This window comes from Peromyscus maniculatus, chromosome 2 (genome assembly GCF_049852395.1).
Source record: "Peromyscus maniculatus bairdii isolate BWxNUB_F1_BW_parent chromosome 2, HU_Pman_BW_mat_3.1, whole genome shotgun sequence".
NCBI lineage: Eukaryota > Metazoa > Chordata > Mammalia > Rodentia > Cricetidae > Peromyscus > Peromyscus maniculatus.
The window spans coordinates 22,125,655-22,143,619 of NC_134853.1; the positions used below are offsets into that span (position 1 = coordinate 22,125,655).

At 44.0% G+C, this 17,965-nt stretch overlaps 1 protein-coding gene across 2 annotated transcripts in view; it reads left to right on the top strand.

Moving 5' to 3' along the window:
* The window catches only part of LOC102903799 (signal-regulatory protein beta-1-like), a 94,539-nt gene that overhangs the window by 71,259 nt on the left and 5,315 nt on the right, over positions 1–17,965 (top strand). For both annotated transcript variants that reach the window (XM_076563839.1, XM_076563840.1), the window contains exon 4: positions 17,437–17,790. In XM_076563839.1, the coding sequence (XP_076419954.1) occupies positions 17,437–17,790 (354 nt within the window). The remainder of the gene's footprint in view (positions 1–17,436; positions 17,791–17,965) is intronic.

Genomic DNA, 17,965 nt, shown 5'->3' on the forward strand with positions numbered 1-17,965 from the left:
AAGTTTTGTGTCAGCTACCAACTCTCTCAGACACTGAAGGTTCTGAGCAATGTAGACTTATGTCTATGGGAGTCTCCAACTGGATGACCTCCAATCCCCAGCTAAGGCAACAGGACACTCACTTTGAATTTCTTGACAGAGGCCTGAAGTCTTCTTTCTAGGTCTAGATTCTGAGAATTTTTCAGCATGAAGGACAGTCACACTACCCAATCCAGTCTTTTTGAGATGTGAGCTCTGTGTTCCAGTGCCCTGACTGTGATCACGTAGTCAGTTGTTGCAGAGATCTGACATGGAACCCACATCTGACTCTATCTCCATTGAGAAGCCTGATGCATAAGAAATGCTGGGTTAGAATTGCTCAAACTCAGCCAGAATTTCCATTCATCATCAGCTCCCCAGGGTGTCAAAATGTTCCTCACCGTCAGATGCTAATAGTAATGATGGGAAAGCTACCCCAATGTCAGCCACACCCTCACTCCATGTCCCCTGTGAAAACAAAGCATCATATTTTAGCAGCTACAGACACACTAATTCAGATCCCAGATCAGGAATATTTCATTTGTTTCAATTTGTCACTACTCAAGTGGTGCCACAGTGGATGATCTCATAAAACCACAGTCCTGGCCGTAAGGCACACACCCTCTGGTCAGCGCCTGCTGAGTCTCAGGGTGAAGTAGTTTACAAAGATGTCACCCTTTGCTTAGCGGTGTGCAGCTGTAGCAAGTCTTCTGATAACCCCTTGATGGAGAGTGACAGGGAGAATGGCTTCATCCTAACTCAATAGATGTCACAAATAAGGACACTGAAATAATGCAATGCTTAGGCAACCCCAAACAGCAAGTGGCTCACATAGGCTGCAATCTATAGCCTTGCAGTGATTTTCATCTGCTTTGTCATTTGGCCTAAGGATGCACTTGATGAGAAAGTACATGTAAGGAGGAGAACAAAATACAATGTGCTATGTACTACATCTCCATTATATCATTTTCTCCCTAACCATGTGCTATTGGAGAGAGGTCACTTCTTCCCTTTAGACGTGAGCCTGAGGTTCATAGAACACACCTGACTTGTGAGCACATGAGGAAGAATCAAGAATTGACAAAAGCTTCCTGCCTCATAGACTAACACTGCATACATGGTATATATCCCACATAGCTTATTCCCTAAGCAGCACCCACAGAATGGAGCTGACTTCTATGCCCAGTCTTGAAAATATGGTCTGTCCATGGAAGAAGAAAAAAGGCTGGTTCTGCCAGAGCCTCGGCCTCTTACATAACATTAGAGGGACCAGCCTTGATTTTATACATCACAGGAGCTCAGGAGAGAGAAATACTAACATCGAGGACTATTTTCAGGAAATAGGCTCTCAGCACACCGAGCTCTATAGTCCACTTGCTTTAATTCCTCTGGTGTAACATCCTTTATACACGGCTTCAGTTCTGTTCTCATGTCTAGCTCCTTTCTTGCCTGATTTCTCTCTCTATTTAAATATTGCTCCCTCTAAGTTCAATCTTAATTCTCTCATCTTAATTCCTCCTCATCTAGATCCTTTTCAGCTTGTTCTTACCCAGCTAGTACTTCCCCTTCTGGCTCTTCTTCATCTTTCATCTCATTTCTCTAGTACTCTCTTGTAGCTCTTCATTCTAGTTCTTCCCCATCTCAGTTTGTTCCTCTCAAGTTCTTACCTGTCTAGTTCTTCCATTCTCTTTTCTCTTCTCCATCCCCCTGTGCCCAGGAGTCCCGGTTTATATACACTTACAAGCAGTAATCCCTTGGCAGTGCAAAGCCAGGCTTCCAGGGTCAAATGGAGAGGTGATAAGAATCATATAGAGGGGCAATAACCATTAATTATCATTAGCAACCCCAAAGGAAGTGACCAATGGGGAATGAATTAACTAAAGGCTAAATTCAGGAGAACATTTTATTGGGGTAGCTTACAGTTTCAGAGGTTTGACTCATTATCAACATGGAGCAACATGGCAGCACTCAGGCAGACATGGCTCTGGAGAATAAGCTGAGAGTCCCACATACTGACCCACAGGCAACAGGAAGTGAAATGTGTGTCATACTGAACACATTTTGAACATATTTTAAACTAAGGAGCCCATTCCCACAATTACACACTTCCTCAAACAAGGCCATACCCACTCCAACAAAGCCATATCTCCTAATAATACCCCTCCCTATGAGTTTATGGAGGCAAATTACATTCTGTCTACCACTTACCTCAAACCTATAGAGACATCAGGTTTGCTGGAGTTTAGAGAGCTTGACTTCAAATAACGCTTGTTTACAATCTTGATTTGATGGACATTAGAGAAGGGATCACATATGTAGAAATACAAATGTGAAATGATATTTTCAAATGCAGCCTGTTACACAAGCTAACTTCAGCACAAGGCATCTACACAGCACACTGCCTTCCTCTAACTACTCCATGCATATGTGTGTGTGCTTTCAACCAGGGACTGTTACTGTTTGCTCAACAGGCTCACACCTGTGTCTCTTATGATTAACAGGAAATGAACCACCTTTAGCTTCTTCTGCAGAGGGTAAGCACTGTTTTCAAACTAAGCTAAGTCCACCTGAAGCCCATTTAGAGATGGAGCTAGTGAGCTCTCAATGTGAAATTCAAACAGCACAGATGAGACCTACTAGCATGTGGTTAAGGAAAGAAAGCAAACAAATGGGGGAAGCAGGAAGCGCTCCAGCTTTGTGGTACCTCTGTGATGTCATTTATTGCCTGGGTTACTATAGATGGAAATCTACAAATATTTCCCCTAGATTTGCAAGGTTTATGGAGGAAGCCTGCAGGAGAAGATGATAGAAAATATAAAATGCACTGGTAATTGCCTTCCTTTTCCCAGGCTAAGAATTTTACTTGGCTTTGCCCTTCCTCATTTACTAGTGGGGATCTTTGTTAAATTGTGGAGACAAAAGAGCAAGAGATACCACAGAAGGATCAGGACAAACCCTGCACCAAAACAAAAACTAAAACAAAAACAAAACAAAACAAAAGGAGGAGGATAAACAGTTAAGCTCTGTGTTTAGGACGTGGCTGTCACCTTGGAGTAGAGCAGGTCCATAGTGTGGCTGAAGCTCTGCTATTGATCCCAAGCACCACAGTAGACAATGACAATGAGGATAAGGTTCTAACATTTAAGAAAGTTCCTCACAATGTGATGTCATCAGTGGTAGCAATTACAATCACATCTTGTCTACATGCTGCTTTGACTTGTCCACTTTTGTAGCATGTAGACGAGAGGTGGGACCCCATACAGTGGCATGGACTAGACAAAGAGGGTGAAGGAAAGAGTATAAGTAAACTGCAAAAGCTCTGTGTTTGGTGTCCCCGGTTTTGACACCAAAATGTTAGTAAATTGATGGCTGAAACTGTGAGGAGACAATTCAAACCTAGAGGGCAAGGTATCCCGGATACCTCGGAGCTACTTAGGACAAGAGCTCTGCCCTGAAGGTGTCCCGGACACCTGAAGCTGTTTAGCACAGCTCTGATGGCTGAGACTGCAAAGAAACAGCCCAGCCTTGGAAAGAAAGGTTTTCTGACTTATCTGGAGAGTCAGGCCTGGAACTGCTTCAGCAAGGAAGGGTATCCTGACTTTTTGGGAAAGTCAGGGTATCCTGACTCTTTTGGAAGGTCAGGATATACCTGGTATGATGAGGGGTGGTTTCGCTGCAGGACACAGCAATCTTGCTCCTCTCCTGGAGAGCCACAATCTCTGGCTCAGTGTTACCAGCTCTTTCTCGCTCGGTCTACTATGGGAAATCCCAGCAAGATTCTTCTGTTCAGCTCCTCCTTGCTCAGTCCATTATGGGATGTCCCAGCAAGGTTCTTCTGTTCAGCTGTCAATGAAGGTCTTCACCCAATCCTCTTTTGAGAAAGAGGTTTATTTGGGAAGGAGAAGTCCAGGAGAGTAACTGCCTCTACTAGCATGGAGAGAACAGCTCACAACTGACCAGGCAGGGCAGTTTATATAGGATGTCTAGGGGGTGGAGTCAACTGTGATTGGTTAGTTTATTTTCTGCCCAGGGATTGGCCAGTTTTGTGAGCAAGGGGCAGAGATGGCCCTGATTTCAAGGCCAAACTGTGTTTCTTTTACTGGCCTTTCTTGGCTTTTTGACACTACCTCTAAGGCCAGGGCACATTTCTTTCACTGACTCTGATTCTAGGGGCCAAGAGTGTTATTTTGGTACTAGTCTCAGAGTTAGGGCATACTTCCTGGGTTCTGGGTTTGGGGATAAAGTGTTCACTTCTCTGGCTCTGGTCCCCAACACAGGCTGTCTTTCTTTCCCTAGTCCTGGGCCCTGGGGCCAGGATTCTACTGTCCTGCTCTGTGATTGGTTCATTTCACAAGTCAGTTGGACAGGGGCAGAGATGGCTCTGATCAGGTTAAACTGTGTTTCTCTCACTGGTCTTATCTGAGCCATCCTTCCCTAATTCTGGGCTCCAGGGTGATGGTGGGTTTCTCTAGCCAGCCCCTTTTCCCTACAAAGAGAGGTTTGGGGATTTTTGATGAAAAAAAGAGGAGGGATGCAGGAGTATCCTGGGAGCTGCTCTTAGGGTAAAAAGGCAAAAATGTATGTCAATTTTGAGTGGACATACTTTTCTAGTAAGGGAATAGGACATGAGAGAATGAGGAGAAAAAAACCTTGAAAGGAACAAATTAAGGGGGGGTCCTAGGGAGTGTCTGGAGGACTGGGTGTATATTCTGACTATGGGTGAGGGAGAGGGGTTAGCATGGAAAGAAGGAAAGAAATCAAACCAACTTTTCATATACCTTAAATTTTTTCTCAGACCCACAAATCACTTTCTCAAACCTTATGACTTAAACTCTCATATCTTCAGACCTTAACACATACACTGTCATAACTTAAACTTATCTTAGACCTACATACCTTGTAACATCCATTTTCCTTGTCCTATATAATTACTTTTCTGTTTCTCACAACCTTTAGAAACTCCAAATCTTTCCTAGTGTGAAACCTGTCAGCAAGGTAAAATGTATATATGAAATGGACTGAGTGTTTGTGTTGTTCAAGCTACAGTTAGCCATCAATGTCATTGGAGACCTGCGAAGAAAAATTTTGTATAGGAAGTACAATTTAAATGGCTTTTGTATTAATTGGTATGACAAACTGACTGGATACCTGAACAGTTACTCTAGGTTCCTGTATGACTGTTGGGGTCAGAGGTCACAGGGCAGCATCAGTCTTTGGCTACCAGGCCCAGAAGTCCAAGAGACTTTCCTGTGGAATAGGAACTTAAACGTGGCTAGCAACTAGTCTAGGCAAAGTGGGGCAATCAACTCCTTAGTGTCTTACTTGTCCACAGTTTGGACAGGCTCATATCATAGCAGCAGTCAATGTAAAGGGCAGTTTTTCATCCAGTAGCCAGCTTTGCTTCATTTAAAGCGAACTCCAGGTATGGGTTCTTGAGTGCCCCATCATCTTTTTTGGAGGCGATTAGGGATGCTTCCAGGAGCTGGCATGTCTCTCTATCATGCTTGTTTTATATGTCTGAGTTTAACCTGCAGGCAGTGTCAGGACAGGAAAGGGTTATTAAGTTGGGAAAGTAGCCAGGGCCTTGGCTGAGGGAGGTGTAAGGTAAGAAGGATCATGGAGTAATTAATCGTGGAGAACATGGCTTTAGGAAGAGAGGAGGGAGGAGGCAGTGGCTGTAGAGGTTCAACAGCAGAGGCTGAGCTGACAGGGGACACAGGAGAGCAAGTGTGGCAGGAGCCAGTGGCTGATACAGGGAATTTGGTTTCAGAACAAGAATGGAGCATCATGGGGCTGAGATGGTTTCTGGAGCTATGGCTGTAATGGGAAGGCTGGACTGTGGGAGATATTTTAAGGAGAACAGGGTAGAAAAACCAAACTTTTAGAAATGAAGTTTTGGGAGTGTAGAACAGAGTTAATGTACAAGAGATTTGGGACTCTGTTTTTGTGTAAGCTGCAGGAGGAGTTTCAGGACAGAAAAGGGTTAAACTGAGAAAGTGTCAGGAGGGAAGTATGGCTGGCCTTGACAGAGGAGGCTGGCTGGCATTAGAGTCAGTGACCAGGAGCTGGGGATGGGATGGGCAGGGATGGGCAGGGATGGGATGGGCAGGGATGGGATGGGCAGGGATGGCATCGGGGGCTGCAGCAGCCATGGGGGAGGCTGGTGGGTTTGTTTGGGTTACTGGTTGTTAAGGAGAGTTGGAGAGACTGACCAGCTGCTGGGCCCAGCAGAGTTGAGCAGGCAGGGCAGCCAAAGACCCTGTGGCAACTCAGGGAGGAAACCAGGCTACGAGAGGGAATCTAAAAGGACAGCAATCTGTGTCAAAGCAGAAGGAAAAAACAGGCCGCTGCTGTTAACAGTTGTAAGAGGCAGTGAAGATTTTTGTTAATAGGATGAAGTCCATAGCCATGGTGCTGGGTGGGGGACAGGTTATGGCCTGTGGTGGCAGCTGTTGGGGCCTGAGCAGTGTGACCCATGGCTCTGCTGCCTTGGGGAGAACAGGAAGAGTAGGGCACACAAGGCAGAAGTAGCTGGCTTGGCCTGCTGAGATTGCAGTCCATGGTAGCCTGATGGCATGGCTGTCACTTGGTCAGAACATGGCATGGGCTGGCTCTCAGAACTCTGCTGCTGTTACTGTGATCAAGCAGCAGGGTGAGGGGGATAAGGTGTGCAAAGGCCGACTATCAGTCCCAGGGTTCCTGCAGAACTGCGGCAGATGTTTGGAGGACCACAAAGTAGAACGAGAAAGTTTGCAACTGTGATTAGAAGAAAGCAGAGACAGTCAGGTCTGAGAAGTAGGCAGGGACAGGAGGAGGCATAGGAGTTCTCAGAGAGAGGAGGCAGAAGGCAGGGACAAGTGGAGACCTGAGAGGTCTCCAAGAGGGAAATGGGGGCTATCTCTTTATTTTGGGCCTTATGCCCATAGACTTGTAAAGGTTTTGATTTCTTTGGTCTTTAGGGAGCATAAGGGCTGCTTTTGAGTGTTAGGATGTATCAGTAATTTTGAGTTCATGTTGGAATTTTCAGTCAGGATGAAAAAAAAATGTATTCCCTTTGCTAATGATGACCTTGGGCCAGGGTCGAAGGCCTAGAACTTCCCCTGGTCTGGAACAGTCCTACAGAGACCTCAGAGAGAGAGGCATGACAAAGTCCATCACAAAGAGGGAGACAGTCCAGGAACGTTCAGACAGGACTTTTGGAGGGTTAGGAGAGGACACTGGATTCCAGTGACATGGCCGCCAAAAGGGACAGGAAAACTTCCAATCCAGCCAAAGTGAACAGAATGGGCCTATCTGCTGCCCAAGGGAGTCCACCATAACCAATGAAGTCTGTGCTGGGGTGCAGTCTCCTCAATCCCACAGGACAGAACAAGGACTCTGGACACTCCACAGCTGTCACCTGATAACCTGGGGATTATTTCGGACAGAAAGGGAGCAGGAATTTACCAGTCTGCCCCTGTTGGATTAGATCAGGCATCAGGAGGTCTGAATGTGTGAGAACTGTGTTGGTGCTGCTAAGGGATCCTGTAGACAGAATCCTGGGCTTTGGCACCAATGAAAGGAAAAGTATTGGCCTAGGACCCTCAAGACCAAGTTCTCAGCACTTTATTTGCCAAGATGACATAGGAGATTTATTTGTCCCAGAGGGACAGAGGGTAGGGATAAGGGGAAAGGGACATGAGACAGAGGAAGAGGGAGAAGGAGAAGGGAACCAAGGAAAGGGGACAGGGATATTTGTCCCAAAGAGACAAAGGACTGCCTCTGCATAGAAGGGAGACAGATGTAGCACATAGGAAAACTGCATTGTATAAGAGTAAAATTAGAAACTCCCTGTTAGGATGAGGCTTAATTTTAATTGAACATGTGAATGAGGTGAGTCAAAGAGGACTTCAGATTGCTCGATTTCAATACTTTGATAGCAAGACCTTGGAAGTCAGCCTTGGGAGGAGGAAGTGGCTAAATGAAGAAATAGACCTTCAGGGGATAGCTCCAGGAATGTAATCTGATGGTTTTTTATCAAGGCAGAGGGAACTGGGGAGAAGATCAAGGTCTGTCAGAGCCACATGCTCCAGTGGGCTAGTGTCCCTTCACTGTGAATAGAACTAAAGGACTCCAGGTAAACACCAGGAGTGACAAAGGAGAGAAGTTCAGAACACTGTTCATTTTCTAGAGGCAGTGTCCTGAGTACTGCTCTGTGAGTCCATCTGTTGCAACAGGTGACCAAAATATCCTGTCTGAAAATTATTAAAAAAATAATTACGTTTTTCTAATATTAAGGCTGACAGAATTACTTTCAGCAGAATCCCACTTAAATCAACATAACTCAGAGTCCTATCAGAGAATAAGTCAGTCCCAAAGCAGCTGATGGCTGGCTCCATGTTCACTCCCTGCTCACTTCCTGGCACACTGAGGCTGACATGCAGGCCAGTGACATGGCCAGAGGGAAGAGTCTCTGCAATGCTCAGCCACCATTCTCACTTATGTTCCTCATTCTGTCCTCTCTCCTCCAGTTCCTTCCTCATCTGACCACAGACTTCTCTACAAGTGCTGCTGCTTTGAGGGGCTGTACTATCATTTTGTCTTACCAGTGGCTGTGTTCTGTTTCTAGGGTTGCCATGGTAATGTACCCCAGGCTGGAGACCAATACAATAGACATTCATTTCCTCAGAGTTGTGGAGGCTGGAAACACAGGGTCAAGATGTCCACTGAGCCACTTTCTTCCACGGTGCCACTCCTGTTATAAATTATATCTTTTCCTTCCTTCTACACAGGATCTTACTTCAACCTGTCTCTGTGGTGTTAGTTATTTACCTGCGTTGTGTTCTTACCCTGCAAGGAAATGTCATGAAACACGACAGAATCTGCTTATAAGAGTTTATTAGAGTTAAAGGGACAGAGAGTGCTCAGGCCTGTGGGAAAGACACGTGCGTGGAGAAGAGGGAGAGCAGAGAAGAGAGAACCGGGAATATGGCTGGGGGCGTGGCCAGGTCAAGTCACTACTCCACGCGTGTGGGTAGATCACATGGTCACTTTGCGTGCTTACGTGGCCATGTAACATCACGGATCCTGGTTATGCAAGATGCCTTGACCCGGAAATGGCTATCTTGACCTGGAACTAGCTAGGCGGAGGTGTCCAGGTCCGTTGGGTATCCTGGTTACGAGAGACGCCCTGACCCGGAAATGCCTATCCTGACTGGAATTGGCTAGGCGGAAGTGTCCACCTGGTATATGCAACCGTGGGGGCATGTTGTGAACCCTTCATTCTGACTCTTTCCTTTTTAAAAAAAGAAAAAAATTGTGGGTGACTGGGTATGGGGGTGACGTTTCTCTCAAAGACTGCTTGCATCTGAATAGTGGGCATTGGTTGGTTCTTGGGGGGGATGAGGGGTATCTTGGGAAGTCCTGGGATGATGGTGGAGGTCCTGGAATGACGTTCTGCAATCTCCTCATTCTGCAGCTGTCCATCCGTGCTGTGGTTAGGGACCTCCCGTGCTGCTGCTGCTGGGGACCTTCTGTTTAACAAGATGCTGTTGACATAGAAAGAGCTTAGAGAGAAAGAATCATTATTTTATTTTGGAGTTGGCATTTGTCTGAGGTAGATTTGGCCTGCCCAGATAGAGGCATGTGACATTTACCTGAGGTAGATCTGGCCTTAGTACTCTGCTTAATTTCTATCTGAGACAAGCCTCATTAGAGGTAGTTCATTTAAGGCACCTGCTTTCCTTATTAGGTTAGCACTTAGGAAACACAGGTGATCAGTTGCTGAGTATTGAACAATGATAAATTGTTGTATTACATTATTCCTTACCGCCTGGATATTTTTGATGGTCCTTTTGCCTCCAGCTCTGTGTGGCCCTGGTTGGGAAAGGAGGGGGTGATACCTTATTCCTCTGGAACTGGTGACAAGGCAGTGGATCCTGATGTCCTCTGGAGCTTGAGAGTGAGAGGCCCTGTTTGTTTCACTGTATATGAAGAGAGATTTTTCTGGGATGGAGGTGAGATAAAAGGTTTTAGGTGAGACAGGTGGACCCAGTGAGGAAAGCCCTCAAGTTTAGCAGCTGTGGGAGTTACAAGAATTACTTTGAAGGGTCCCTGCCACTTAGGGGAAAGGGGTGAAGGGCGCTGGCCTGGAGGAAAGAGAAGAACCTGATCCCCAATGTGTATTGGAGATGGGCAAGGATTGTCACACGGCTGAGGCAGTGAACAGTCCGCATAGCTCCATAGAATAGACCTTAGGTGACATAAAAGAGGAGTTAACAGGCTATCTGGAACAGTTGGAGGCTTGGAAAAAAGACCTGGTGTTAGAACTGGCCTTCCATACATTAGTTCAAACAGAGAGATTGAAAGAGGCTTTTTAGGAAGAGCCCTGAGCCTGAGGAGAGCTAGAGGCAATAATCTTACCCAGTCAAGATGAAGTTCCTGTGACATCTTAGTAAGAATAGTTTTTAAAGACCAGTTGGTATGCTTCACCTTAGCTAGGAGATCCCTCCCCATTAAAGGTACAGGGCAACTTGGCACCACTAAGAATGTGTGTGTTAGAGGGATGCCTCTGAAAATACAATTGAGTGGTGTCTGATGAGGCAGGTAAGGCTGTCCTCTGTACCCGACAATAAAGGAGGTGGCATCCCAAGACTCCTAGGACTGAGTCAATGGCTCTGGTGTCCAGAAGGAAAGAAATGGATCGCTTCCCTGCTGCGTTCTGGGTTCCCTGACATGTCTGTAGCCAAGCCTAGGTCTGTTGGAGGTCTTAGCTTGATGTACCCATGCATCTTGGTGCCTGGGGGCAGTCAGCTGACTCTTTGTCTTTCTAGGCGGCACTTTTAACAAGGCTGTTGATGGCCTGGCAGGGCATTCGGTAGCCTGTGGCCTTTTCCTCATTTAAAACAGGGACCCAACAGCTTTTGGAAGTCAGCGAGTGCCAGCACTTGGCAATTTTGTTTTTGGGCTTTTATCTCTTTCCTGGCACACCTTAAATGCCACAGATGACTCTTTTGCCTGTGGGGTCAGGAGCCTTGCTCTCCAGATGCTTAAGTTTTAGTCAGGGAGGTCTGGGGAACAAGAGATAGATTTTCGTCCTTATCCTGAACTATTTACTGGGTTTAGGGCAGCCTTACAGAGGCCTGTCAGGAGACAGGTAATAAACCTATCTCTGGCTAGACAGCCACTCTGGGTGTTGTAGTCCCAGTGTGGTTCTCGGTCAGGAACTGCTTCAGCTCCTAGGCGATGTGAAAGCTTAGTTTGATGAATTTCGTCTGTATGAGTCCTAGCCTGCTCCCATAACCACCTGAGCTCCTCAGGAAGTCATGAAAGATGAGACTGTAAGATTGAGTTATATATTGAAACTGTTTAATAAAGGAAGCAGAATTAGACATATAAGAACCTAGCTTACTTTGTATCTGAGAGAGTTCTGTTAGAGAGAGAGGATGGAACATGAATTTTAATTATTGGTTCCTTAGCAAGATCTAGAGTCAGAGATTCCGTAGTCAGAGAATTCTTTGGTTTATGTATAGCTAGGAGCATATGAGCAGGAGAGAAGGAAACAAGAAGAGACAGTTTAGCATTGAGAAAGAAGAAAGCAACTCTTTCCATTTGCCTGAACGCCGACAGTGATCCTCTTATAAGAGTTTTATTAGAGATAAAGGGATAGAGAGTGCACAGGCCTGTGGGAGAGACACATGTGTGAAGAAGAGAGAGAGAAGAGAGGAGAGAGAGAACCGGGAATATGGCGCTCCGCTTTAAAACCGGCTGGGGGCGTGGCCAGGTCAAGTCACTACTCCACTCGTGTGCGTAGATCACATGGTCACATTGCACGCTTACGTGGCCATGTAACGTCACAGATCCTGGTTACATGAGACGCCTTGACCCGGAAATGGCTATCTTGACCTGGAACTGGCTAGGCGGAGGTGTCTAGGTCTGCCAGGTATTCTGGTTACGAGAGACGCCCTGACCCGGAAATGCCTATCCTGACTGGAATTGACTAGGCCGAAGTGTCCACCTGGTATATGCGACCGTGGGGGCATGTTGTGAACCCTTCATGTGGAACTTCTTCATTTATTAAAATTTAACCAGTCAGAGTGAGTTAAGGTTCACACTAATGACTCAATTGACCTTTACCCCTTTAAAGACCCTGTTTGAAATACAGTCACATTATGAGGTACTGTGGTCATAGCTCTGAAATATGGAGCATAAGCCACTTGTATATAACAGGTCCTCACGCTTCCCTGGTCTTTTTGATCCTCTCCAGGGAGCTTTCTTTCCCTTCTCATGGACACTTCTTATTGACACTCTGAGTGGTCCTTGCTTATGATTCCCAAAGGCTGTTTGTCTTCAGTTCCTTCTTAGTCCATGAGAAAAACTTGATAACTTCAGGTCAGGCTTAGCAGCCCTCAGGCCCCTCCCCGATGTGGTTAGGGGCTCTATTGTGACATCTAATAATAGAATTTGAACTTTAAAATGTGCTCACTATATTTTCACTGAACCTGATTCTAGCAGTAATTGATGAATCCTTCTGATGATTTTGGCACTTCCTGAAGCTTTTTATTTTTGATTTTATCAAAGTAATACATAGTTAGATTAATTATATCATTCCCTGCTTTCTCTGTTTTTTTTCTCCCCTACTTTGTTTCTTTAACTGTTCTCTCCCTTCCTCCCTCTCTCTCAATATATGTGTATATATATATATATATATATATATATATCTCCATGATATCTCTGGTTATCACTCTCTCTTTCAAACACACACACACACACACACACACACACACTTTTCTAAATATATAATTATAATTTTATCAGTCCATATACTGTTACCTGAACAAAAACAACACCAATACACATGATAACATTAAAGGGGAATATGTCACTGACAGACATTGTGTGCCTTTGCTCTGACATTTTAGTCATGATCCAGCCCTGACTTGCCTTATTATTGTCTTTCTACCATGATCGTCTGTCTTCCTACAGGCTCCAATACAACAGGATGGCCAGCAGATTAAAATTTCTAAACTGATATTTAGTGCAACTTCTGCTTTTATTGGTTGATTTATCTTAATAATTTACTTCAATATTGGGAAGTTGTCTAGCACAAATGTTGTACTTTGAGTCTGAAATATACTCAAAAATTCATATAATAATTTAGCCTTTGTTCCCAGCTGATGGTACTGTGAGAAATGATTGGGTGTTTAGAAGGTAAGGTGGACATGAGTCACATTGTTCCATCACACACTTTCTTCATAAGGAGGTTCTGCCTCCCCTGAGACCACAGCAATGGAGCCAGTCCACCCAGGATCCCTGAACTCTCTCAATCAATGAAACAGAGGACATATTTACTTCTTTGAACTGCTGGTTCCAGGTATTTTTTTCAAATCTATAGGTAGCTAATTTAGGAAGCTACAATTATCTCCAGATACACATCTGTATCTGCAGCTAGATGCAGCTCCATAATCTGTGCCCAGCTCCATGACACTGTGCAGATTATCCAATGTCAGCAAATGATCCATGACTCAGCAAATTAACCGAGAAATTACTTTTCAAAGTCATGAGCAGCCAGCATGTCCCAGATACTGTAGAAAGTACTCCAAGGTTCTAGCTCATATGGGCCTACATGTCAGGTTAATACTCATGTCACATTGCCACAGACAGAGAAAAAGAAGCAGAAGAACCAACAACTCTAATGGCAGTGTGGAAAGCTGTAGCTTGAATCCAGGCTGTCTGACTGAGGTCCTGGGATTAGCAGTCAGTGCCCCTAGAGAGTTTAATCTCCTCTTGAACTTTAGCCTGATGAAGTGAAGACAGGATCTATGGCTTTCTTCTCCTGGATTCTTCAGCTTACTCTTTTACATGCAAACAGCTTTCCTTTGGGAAGCTCATTCACATGGGAAACTGGTTTTCTATTTCTACATAAATTACCAATTTAAAATGGGATTCAGTGACAAGGGAAGATGTCACACTGAACAAATCATTCATAGGGAAGGGTTTGTTGAATACTGACTATGAACTAGAGGCTATTGACAAAAGAGATCCAACATCCTTCACTTTTACTCTTATGTACCATGCTGTGTTCTCCTCTTTGCTGAAACACTTTTCTCCTGCATCATTGTGGCATGTGACAGGCTTGAGTGTTGCTGTCATTATGGTTCTGCTGGGATAAGTTGAATGGTGAGGCTGGAACCCCTGTGCTAGTGCTCTGGGATTTTTGTGGACTCACAGACTAGGACTGACAACAACCTTACCTGTGTGAAGTCAGAAACACTTCCCTTACTTAGTACATAGCCACTGCAGCCTGGGCTCTGTGAATGGGACAGAGAAGGATGGAGAATCACCTAAGCAAAGTTGCTGTGCAGACTCCAGCTGGTCTCTCTAAATCAGCTAAAGCCTGTAATGACTGGATACTTCCATTAGCTATGATCACCCACATCAATGCACACAGTTAGCTGAGATTCTCATGTCCACTCTGCAAAGCAGATTCCACAGGTGCCAGGATACAAGGTTTAGTTTTCTGTGCTTTTGTCTCAGAAAGGCAGATTCTAGTTCCTCCTGATGATTTCCTTTCTTCTCCCATAGTTGGATACCTCAAAGTGCAGCTGGCTACAGCTTTGGTTTTTTGTGAGGGATTAGGTGGGTCCTGGGGACATGACATTGACTTTCACATCTCCCCATATTTACCATTTTACCTTTAGAGAATTAAATAGACAATTAAATTTATCAAAGTACTTTGTAAATGTCAAAAACATTAGTTCATTTTAGTTTCTATTCATTATGTAATATGCTAATAAGAAATATTGCAGAAGAACGGCTCCTACAAATGTGTCGTGTTTAAGCAAGCCTGCTAGAGAAGCAATCCATTCATACTGTTTCTATACTTTCTGTTTTATTTCTGTTTCAAAATTATAGGTCATGTTGCTTCATAAAAACTTAAGTTACAATTTTGTTTTTAAATACTCTATTAAATCAGTCTACAAAATTTTGAGAGTTGCTACATTTTTCAAATTCTGGAGATACCTTAGTAAAAGCTAAATAGGTCTTTTAATCTTTATGGCGTCTTCTAACCAAAATATTAGTCTATAAATTTATTATATAAATTCAGGATTTCCACTTGGACCAAATTATAAACTTTGACAAAATTATCTATATAATTGGTGTATATAACTATACCAAAATATAAATAACTATGTAGGCTCATATAAGCTAACCCATTCCCATTATTTTTCCCATATTTTATTTTTTAATCAGTAAGAATTCTAAGACTATCCACGTGTTTGCTAGAATCAGCATTATCTCATTATACAAGGTTTTAATTTCACAGACTTGCTTTATGATTTTGGTTTCAGTTATCCAGGGGAAGCAGATTTGCCATAACAGACAGTCTTGTTTGAGACCTAACTGTGACTGTGAAGCCTGAGCCCATCCCTAACCTTTCATAGCAGATCCAGGTATATGAACTTCCCTAAGGGTATTAATGAGAACTACAAGGTAGAATATTAGAGTCACCATTACCAAACAGCTAAGTGGAAACTGGGAGCTCAGGATGCTTTATGAAATTTTAAAATTCATGATATAGACAGAAGTTGTATTGTCTTTTAAACTAGGCCTTATTCTCTGGGATCCTTTATTTCAACACAAGGAAGTCCATTAATATTTTTTCCAGGGCAGATATCATTGTAATAAATTCAGATTTTTAACTAGAAAGAGCAGGTTTACTTCCTAGTGTTGGACCCATAGTTTGCCATGTGTGGAATCCTTGGTTTGACTTCAATTCTGGATGTATTATTTTCTTTTAGAACTGTGAATACACACACTATCTCATTGCCTCCTGGATGTTGACATTTCTGATATGAGCTGTGTTCACATCATTAACAGGATGAGATAAGTAATACTCCAGGCTGCTATCAGTGTTCTCTGTTACTCCACTTTTGTCTCTTGGATTCTAGTGTGCACTGGTGTGGGCCTCTCTGAGTTTATCTTATACTGAATTGGTTCAGTGTGTTGGAGTTATTGTTCTTACCTTATAATAAACCAGGAAGGTGTTAGACAACAGTTTTTTCCCCAATAATCTTGGCACTACACTCCAAATTCTTCAATTTCTTCTCTTAATTGTACCCCTGCAGTGCTGACTGAGCAATGTTACAGGATCCTTTCCCATGATTTGAGATATTTTTTGTAACCTGCTAAATCCTCTGTGGACCCTGCCCATTGGACTAAGTTATATACATCTCAACTCCTCAATGCCTTTTGGTTCAACCTCACAGTTTCTCTCCATTTCGTGTTATATTTTGCTATTCAGACTCTTCACTTTCTTTTAGTGCTTTTACTGACTTTCCTTTTTGCTCTTTTCATATCTCAAATGAATGTTGTACAGTCTTGGTCCATTAACATAGTATAGTGAGTGCAATACAGTGCACCTACCAGATCATCAACGTCCAGGTAAGAAGGCATCATCAGTGTCAGGGTTATGGGAAGACAGGTGACAAGGGAGAGCACGGCCAGGTGACCACACCATGTGCAAGGAAACAACAGGGCAGCCTGGAGGGTGGGGTGCTGTGACCCTGTGACAGTTGCCTTATTACAGTAAATTAGACCTTCTGACCTCAAAAGTGTGAAGTAAAACATTTCTCTTGTGTCAAACCACTAACCTTTTAGGAACCTGTTATATCATCATGGGGTTGGAGAGATGGTTCAGGGGTTAAGGCCACTTACTACTCATCCATGGGACCCAGGTTCAATTCTGAGCACCCACATGGTGACATAACTATATATAACTTCAGTTCCAAGGGTTGTGACACCCTATTCTAGCTTCCGTGACCCCTAGGCATGCATTTGGTGTTACAGATAATAATGGAAGCAAAATACCCACACACATAAAATTAATTAGCTAACTACTGTGATTATAACACATACTTTTAAGAACTGGTAACTTAAACAGAGGGTTTATTTCTCTAATCAGGCTATATCTTATTGCATATTGGGAGCTATCTATGGCCTTATCACTTCACCTGGTAAAGCAACACCATCGTGAACTGCAGGCCTGACTAGAGAATCTTGAAATCAAAAGTACACCTCATTAGTTATATCTAGCACTTACACTCATATCTAACTAGCTTTAAAGAGTCCCATGAATTACACCCAATACTATTACACAAGAAGGGCTCATGCCATGTGCACAGAAGGTGAAAACCAGCAGATACTGGATGAAGCATGAGAATTGCAAAGAGAACTGGGGCTTCAGTCAGAATCCTGCCGAGTTCTCAGTGTCTGGGATTCAGTTTCCTCCTGTGTGTTAATCCTGGTGTTCAGAGGCCCCGGGTGAGGAGAACTGTGATGATGTCATGCTAAGCTCTAGTAAAGTAGCAGTATATGATTATGAACTAGAAGAGCCTCTGGGTTCCCATCAGGATGAGTACTGACTGATGTTTCCTGCAGGAGGAGATATCAGGGAGAACCTGAAGGTGATTCAGCCTGAGAAATCAGTTTCTGTCTTTGCTGGAGCATCAGCCACTCTGAACTGCACTGTGACCTCCCTGTCCCCTGTGGGGCCCGTGAAGTGGTTCAAGGGTACAGGGCAGAGTCGATACCTAATATATAGTTTCACAGGAGAGAAGTTCCCCAGAGTCACATATGTTAAAGATCCCACAAAGAGAAACAACCTGGACTTTTCCATCCGCATCAGTAATGTCACACCTGCTGACGCTGGTACCTACTATTGTGTGAAGATCAATAGAGCAGACTCTGACAAGGAGATTCAGTCTGGGGGAGGCACCTATTTGAGTGTACTTGGTAAGTACTACATAGTCCTCATCCCTGATATTTGCAACAGGTTACAATGTGCCCAAGATTCTATGAGCACCAAGGAACAAGCAAGCCTGTAAGGGACTTTCATGTTCATAGGCTGACTTAACCCCAGCTGTGGACCAAGGAAGCAGAGGAGAGGAGAGGATATGCTATTTGCTAG